Here is an 8,333-nt window from a genome sequence, read left to right as displayed (position 1 = left end):
CACAGATATGACGGGGTTTATGATAAAAACGCAGCAAGCGGAAAATTAATGACCGTTATTTAGACGTTGAATAGCATAACAATGTAAGAACAGATGGGAGAAATGTTAGAACGACTGTCGCAAAAGGACACCAAAACCTCTGATAAATTTAAATTCCATGTTATCTAGTTCCCGCTTTTCATTGAACGGCACCTCGAATGTGTCACATTGAAAGTTCCATGATTACCGCCGTATTATGTACACATCTGTGGATGTTGATTAAAAATTTCAACATTATTATGTTTAAGTGATCAATTCTGTTTAAACCGGCGAAAGGGAGCACTTGCACCTACCAGAGCCGTCTTTGGCACTCATTTGTATTTATGTTTCGATTTTGCAGTTTCAGGCGTTTTTGGTGGGGTTTTTTTGGAGGGTGGATACATGCATGTGGATAAGTTTTTTCTGTTTAATTTACATTTCTTTGCTTGCTTGCCGAATCTTGTATTGATAATCATTATATGTTACGGTTCGGTATACATGTATACAATATGATAAACAAGATGAACAAGGAAAGGCGACCCAGGAAAAAGAACCATTGGCAAGTATCCCAGGAGGATCCTTAATTAAAACGGGACAGGGCGCAATTAAGGGAGAGCACGGTCAGGCTTATCACTAAAATGTAACTGAGAAGGAAATCAAAGAAAATAAATAAATGAATGATTAATAGGACCACTAAGTTAACGGGCACAGGGGAAGGGGATAGGAAATTCGGGGAAGGGGGAGGGGGCGAAATAAAGAAATAAAACTAGGGGCAAAGGGAAGATACTTACCAAAGACGAGAAAACAACAAGGGACACAAACAAAAGTGTCACCAAAATAGTATGAAACAACAAGACATACACTTTATACATTTATAAGTCTCTTAATCTGTTCATTTGAAAATTCTGATCTTCTCAATGACTTTTTTTTAATATCCTCTACTTAAAATTTATTTCAATTAAAACATGTGACCCTTCCTTTATAGTTACACAGCATATGGCTGGATCAAATAAAGTTCCTTTTTAGTAAATTAATAAAGTATGTCAAGAAGACATATAACTTTATCAATAGGTTTAATATGGTATTAAATACCGGCAATCGGTGAAAAGAGCTCTTGAAATATTATTTGTACAAATACTGAATAATTTGAAGTGTATTTCAAATAGTTTCCTTCAATATTTCTTTTACGTTCTTAATTGTCATATAAATATGCATGTATAAATGAAGTCAGTATTTTATCCGAGAGTGACATTTGGCAGTCATTAGCAGTAAACAAGAAGGCAAACCACCAATTGATAAATGTTGAGTACATGTATTAAAATATTTAAAAAATATTAAACAACAGTACTTGTACGGAGCCTATTTGCGACCATTGCATTTTAGGTTAAATACAATGATACTTTTCAATAGTATTTAATAATGCACACATTTATTAAAAAATAATGAATAGATTTATTCCCCCCGATATTTTGTTTAATTTAATCTTCATGCGTAACCCACACTTACCTGCTAGACACACTGGTGGCTACTACCAGCTTTCACGGAATCGATTTTTTACGATGACGTCATAACATGTCCGCCGAAGATAGAGTAGACAGTACAAATTTGAAATAAATCGCATGTATGCGTTAAGACAGGTACAATCTAATATTTTTTCTAGGAGAAGTTAGTACTAAAATTTATATTCTATTGATCTTTAGAGGTAATTGAAGTTACTTTCAGGTTTAAGCATTAAAAATCAGTCCAAACTATCGATAGTGTTACCGGTAGATTTTCCGTGCGTAAAAATGACAGTTAAAATTAGGCGTAACGGTTTGACAGTAAGAAAAAAAAGTCTGTAAAATGGGTCAAACCGTTCACGCCAAATTAATTAGGCTAGTATTCAACTCAATGTCTAGTAATTGTCTTTTTGTATCCCTCACAGCCGTGAGTTCGTATCCCGTCAAGGACCTGTGATTCTTTAACGTGAAGAAACTACGGAAGGTTGGTTTTGATATCAATCAAGTGCCCGCTTGTACCGGAAAGGTAATGCATGACAGGGTAGCTGATGTCTTCCGTATGATCCAGTGCTGGTGTGACGTAACGATACCGGTTGCTAAGTCAACAAGGCAGTCGATTTCATTTTTTTAGGATTTATGAATTCTCGGAACCTTTTACGAGAACTGATATGAGATTACGGTTTCTGAATAACAATTTTTTTGGGAATGTGACGTCAAAACATTGTTATCAAAAGATGAAAAAAAAACACAAAAAAACAATTGAATTTCCGAAGAACGCAATCGAAAATGATGCAGGTCGTTTTGATTGATACATTTCGAAAACACAAACAAATCGCTGGATAATAATTACTATTTTATTCTTCAATATAAATAAAAAACACATGGTATCTTTATAATATAATAAAATTCTATAAAGTATTCGTTTTATACTATAAGCACAGAGGTATAACTCAATGAATGTTCACGATAGCCAAATCATTAAAAAAAAATATGAGGCGACAACTCTAACTAGGTATAGAAAGCTTTTTAAGAGAGTTGATACCCTTGTCTATATATTAGTATGAAGTGTAGTGGAAATGTACTTTTAATTGATTTCTGACTTTGGATCAATGTTTTCGGCTATCAAATACAAATGTTTTGTGAACATTCAGTTAGCCAACCCCTGTGACTATAAGTAAGTAAAAGTTCATTCAAAGCAATGTACTGGCAAAAAATAGGAATCATTATTTCTAAATCTGAATTTGTATAATCATTAAAAAAATGATTATCCAGGTATTTTATGAACTTGGAAAGGAAAACTAATAATCAGATAATATTCAAAACGGATGCAAACATGTCTGAGAAAATAGACTATGGCATATACGCAGCATTAAAAATGGTAATAAATTTGTTCGCGTGCGCACATTTTAGTCAACAAAAACTATCATTATCAAATATTTTTAAAATCTTCCAATTAGTGTCATTTGTTTTGTAGTGCTTAATCATCAGATAAGGGATATTATAATGCAATGTATTTGCTAATGATACATTTTCCAGTTTTTAAATAATTATTAGTAATTATCTGTATAGAATTCTAAACGATGGATTTGAAATATAGATGTGAAATATCCTGTAGAGTAAAACGCAACCTTAAGGCTTTTGACAATTTCTCAAGATGCCCAAAATCAAATTTAACGACGCCTTTTTCTATAACCATGTCTATCATCATCAGAACTTGAATCATTTCGTCTACGAGTATATCTATCATACGAACGACTTCTTTGTCTTCGCCTACGATGGTTTCTATTTGAATGGTCACTATGACTATGATGAGAAGAAGAATCCTCTTCAACAATTTCTGGTGTTACAAGTCTTCCAATAAACAAGGGAATATTCAGATCGTCATGCCAAATTATAAACATAAATGGATGATCTGCTTTAAAGGAAGCCATTTCATCAAGGCTTCTCGATACCTCGACAGCGGCTGTTGCGGCCCCAGCTTCTGTACCTTCCTCGTTAACGTCGATGAATGTCTTATGGTACACTTCAGAAACATATAAATCTTTGCCCGTTCCGGACAAATCAGCCAGTTCTTCGTCAAATATATCAACCATTCCCAATTTTGACAACAGAGGTTTTAATTGTGTTGTCGTTTCCATTTTAAACTTCGGCAATGAAACTTCTACATCCTTCGTACTGAGCTTACTTATGAGTTCCTTCAATGTTTTCAAATCCATTTCAGACTCAAGCTTTGGTAACCCATCAGTTTCATTAGGTAAAACTACTAGCATAGCAATATGTGTATTTTCATATTTAAGCTTTAGAACTTTGCAGTTGAGACTTCGACTTCTGTAGAAATCAATGTCCTCCATTTTCTTTGCTCTCATCATTTTGACTTTTACTTTATCACTATTCAATGTGATGAAAGTTTTAATTTCAGTACATCTTGGTTCGAATGGGATTTCCCAATTAGCTTTGAAATAGATAGCGTTCACTATAACCAAGGATGTGAGTGGCGTTAAAGAGCCTTCGGGTAAGATTTCCTTTATTTTGTTATTTGTTTCTTTCTCAACCCATTCATTTATTGTAACCCTTGACTTTTCCGGAGCAGTTGTAAAATCCATTGATTTAATTTCTGATTGAAAATATTTTCTAACAGTTGAAATAAATGAATCAAAGATTATCTTATCGCAATGCGGAAATAAACTATTTGCAGTTTGAACTGTATTATTACTTGCTGTTTTTAGTTTCTCGACTAATTTGTGTACATCTTCAAGAACATGATGCTTGTCAGTTCCCTCGAGTTTCAATGCTTTAGCCATTTGGTCTTCGCTTCTATTTCTTGCTCCTATGTATACCATTAACATCACAATCGAGATGCATGTAGGTGATAGGAACATATTTGCGGATGGATTATCACTTGCCCCCTGTTGATACATTGCTAAATTGAACTCGCTAATGCAGTCTGATATGTGTCTTCGTTTAGATTTCATGATGATTAACCTGAAATGATATAATTGTAGAATCTGATGAAAGAACTCTACGGGCTATTACAGTTTACTGAAAACATACCTATGAAATATGTTCAACCAAATATTAACACATTGAACAAATAATTATAACTTTTATAAACCATAATGTAAAGCTACATGTCAAATATGTAAGCTCTGATGATTGTTGTTCACATAATAAGACAAAATTCTCCCCTCCTTTGTAAGTCTACATAAATCAAATGACCTCAGGGAAGGGCAAATATTGGCCCAAGTTCATTCATAAATATCGGTTTTTTGCAAAGATCAACAAAAATGCTAAATGTCAAATATACATGTGCTCTAAGCATTGCGGTTTCAAACAATAAAACTTCAAATGTGTTTCCCTATATCTGAGATAGCCCCAACCTACATTCTGTACATTGTTTCATCAGAAACAAACATAATTCGGAGAATATGTATAGTATGGAAACACGTCTAGTGATGAAAATTATAATAGTGATGATAATAATGATAATATAGGTTTTTAAGAGTATTTTATAACTGATCACTTATTAAACATTAAACATTTTATCTATTCGTTCATGTTATATCTTATAACCAAGTTATAATTTTTGTCATGTATCACTCCTTCTTATAACTGTTACAGCCTTAAAAATGGGAAATTACTGCGCTTATAAGTTAAAATAGTACTGTAAAGTTATCTTGCTTCAAAACTATGTTACGTATACGAGTATGTAACTATATGTATACTGTATATGTTTATACACATATACTATATGTATGTAACATAGAATAACATGGACGCTGACTGTTGGGCAGAGATGTAACCCGACAAATTGTGCGCCTTGGCTTTTCATTATTAAGACGCTGGTCGACCTTCCACATTTACTAGTAAGTAATATCAGTCGGTCTTGTAGGCGGTCGAAATATTGAGACTAGGGAGAGATAGAAGAAAAAATGTTCGCTATATTTCCCTGTTATTCTGCACTCGGCCCCGAGGATTGGGAGCCTGTGTAAAAATATACACGTGCGTTACTAAGTGATCGTTAATGCTTCTACAGTTTAACTAACTTATATTTGTGTTACTTCAACAAAGGTCCATCCGCTAAGCTCAATAGGGAGATCATTGGATTTATAACCCAGGGTTACTGGTTCGATACTCTCTCATCGCTGATTCAGAAATCAACGCTAGTCTGTCGTCCACGAAGAAATTGGTATTATCTAGTAAGTTATCGAGGAAAGGTTGACTAAATACCAAAGATGGTTTCAAATGATACAACCTACCAAACAAATAAAACCAAACAACAAAACAGATTTGCCACTTACAATATCATTATATATGAAATGGTACAGGCCAAACCTATTATTACAAGTGTTACAGTCTTTAGCAACTTAATATACTTGTTAAACTTTATTACGTTTTATAAGGTAAGACAAATGACAATCTATAATAACATTCTACACTATATTGAAAAAAAAGACGTACCTGAATGTCCAAGCTCTAGTGCTGAATTGAAATAACTGCAAGAATGAACCTCAGTTATATGTTATAACTCCGCTAACGTTGGTGAAACAAATAACGATGTTAGGCCGTGTCTACACCTATTCAAGTTTCTTACATGTCACATTTAGATAAGCTTAATAAATGGCCCTTTCAATATTTTATCAGGCACAATTTTTACTGAAATGTCTAATTAAGATTGCCCAGAATTTATACCTTTGTCTTTGCAATACTATCATGTTTCTGTAAAATATGTGAATAAAAAAGCGGGAAAATGATGCAATTAGCTAAAAACAATGGAGTATATATTGAAATGTGTACACCCTTTTAAAATAATGGAAAATGTGAGAAAAATATTTTTGAGCTGATAAATTGATGCAAATTCTTTATTTGATGAAAGTTATTGACTAAATGAACAAGATCATTTAAAATCCATTTTGACTACTTGAAAAACTTATTTCTTCTTTTTTTTCTTTTTTTTTTTTTGCTCTTCTGTGTATCAATGTATTGATCTGTTCCTCTGACCAAGATATTTTATACATTTACTAAAATTTACAGGTCATTAACACAGAATCAGTAACAAAAAAGTCAGAAAATAATGAAAAAAACAACACTATCACACCTTCGGGGCACATGTTTTATGTCAAACCGGTGTTATCAGTGTCTTGACAGCCAAAAACTTGTAGAAAAATAGGACGTGTTCTAACTTTCTTGCAAGGAATTATCTTCTTGGATGTCACATAATTTCTCTTTAAAGCTCATTCAAGTAGGGTGTCTACACTATCCAATACAAGAGAATATGATACTTGCATTCAAGACTTGGATAGGTGTAGACGGGCACTTATCCGCAAGTTTAATGATATCTTATCAGTGGGACAACGTTAACACACCGTACACAAATTGATAAATTATCCGGCATGTGGTTATAATTACTTTTTTTAAACATGACACTACATCTGTATGATCCTCTCGTGTACGCATAATTAACTATCCCTTTAAAACTATCATTGTTTGTTTGATTTGCGTTTTATTTGTACATGTACTATTCATAATGAACGTATATAATATGTTTTACCTAATAAAGCATGTGTAAGTTCACCGCGTATGGCCGTCTTACGTAGTTATGGAACGCCAAATAAGTCAAAATCCTGAATTTATACGTTTAAGTATTTAACAGTCGCATTAAGCTGTCATCTAGATTATCATTATCGACTTGATTGAAGTAAATAAAGAGCATTTAAGTACGAAGTTAAAAAAAATCTGCTATTTAAAACTCTATTGATTTGACTGTAAAATAATGAATCTTACAAGGACTTCACTGAGGTGTTGATCTTTATCCCTTTTAATGTGGGTCTATACAAATACTGCGTGCCAAATTTCAGATCATTTGCTCATTCAGTTTGTTTTTTTCAGAATAATAATTTTATGGTGCAAAAACGACCTTAAAAAAAACCGTTTAAGTGCTTATAGCTCAAATTACGCTATTTATGCTTTAAATATCTATTTTCAGTTTTACTTCTGGATATGTCTTTTTATTTTATTACTTTTATATTCCTTTTTATTTGTTCATGCTTTTCCGATATAATAAATTTCCCAGTTGATATAAGTTAGTCTTTAAAATCGCGTTTTCGGGTTAAGGGTATTTTTCATTAGGAATGGAAACAAACAAGAAGTATCATTAATAAACAAATAATTATGTTTAGACATTCGCAATACTGATTTGAGCTACAGCTCAATTAGGATAATACTCGTTAAAGAGACATGCGCCGGCAATGTACGGTGTAATACCGTTATTTTAGTGTACAAGTTATCACTCGGCAACAGTTTATTGATATATTTTGCAAAGTTTAAACAATATTTAAACTGTCGGTCGGCTTAGAACTGTTGGTAAGGATGTTATCTGTTAAATTTCTGGTGAAAATTCAACGTTTCAATATGTATATTTTGCAAGAATTTGAAATCTCTTGTTATTGGGTTTTTTTTTTCATTTTTTCTGCAAGGATTATTAAACTGTTTTTCATATATTTTATGCATTTTTCATATACTTTTAAGAATTATTTTTCTTTTCATTTTATTGCACTACATTCATAACTGATGAAGAATTTACTTAGGCACTTCGTTATAAAACTGATAAATAAATACGACTGGGTTTGATATCAAAAGTCAAGGTTTTTCAGCCATTAATCTAGGAAGTTAGTTCGACAATATTCTACACTAAATGCATTTGTTTTGTAGACACATTGTATTAACTTAAGAAATACTTATACTGCTTTCACAAGGCACTACACAGGGCAATTATTCATTATTACAGGTATATTTAATATAGTGTAAAAGTTAAGCAAT

General features: G+C 32.6%; 1 protein-coding gene across 1 annotated transcript; it reads right to left on the bottom strand.

Moving 5' to 3' along the window:
- Nucleotides 1-2,810: 2,810 nt before the first annotated feature.
- Nucleotides 2,811-6,063, bottom strand: LOC132758007 (leukocyte elastase inhibitor-like). The gene is made up of 2 exons (XM_060749525.1): nt 5,976-6,063; nt 2,811-4,499 (listed from the first exon to the last, which is right to left on the bottom strand). Exon 2 carries the CDS (start codon nt 4,487-4,489, stop codon nt 3,188-3,190), a length of 1,302 nt encoding a protein of 433 aa, XP_060605508.1. The 5' UTR covers nt 4,490-4,499; nt 5,976-6,063; the 3' UTR covers nt 2,811-3,187.
- Nucleotides 6,064-8,333: the final 2,270 nt, after the last annotated feature.

This window comes from Ruditapes philippinarum, unplaced genomic scaffold, assembly GCF_026571515.1.
Source record: "Ruditapes philippinarum isolate M1 unplaced genomic scaffold, ASM2657151v2 ctg3176_1_1_1_1, whole genome shotgun sequence".
Lineage (NCBI taxonomy): Eukaryota > Metazoa > Mollusca > Bivalvia > Venerida > Veneridae > Ruditapes > Ruditapes philippinarum.
This window is presented reverse-complemented; position numbering and strand designations above follow the sequence as displayed.

What these genes read in the sequence shown, in the direction of transcription:
- LOC132758007 (XM_060749525.1), bottom strand. Translation starts at nt 4,489, where the DNA reads ATGAAATCTAAACGAAGACACATATCAGACTGCATTAGCGAGTTCAAT.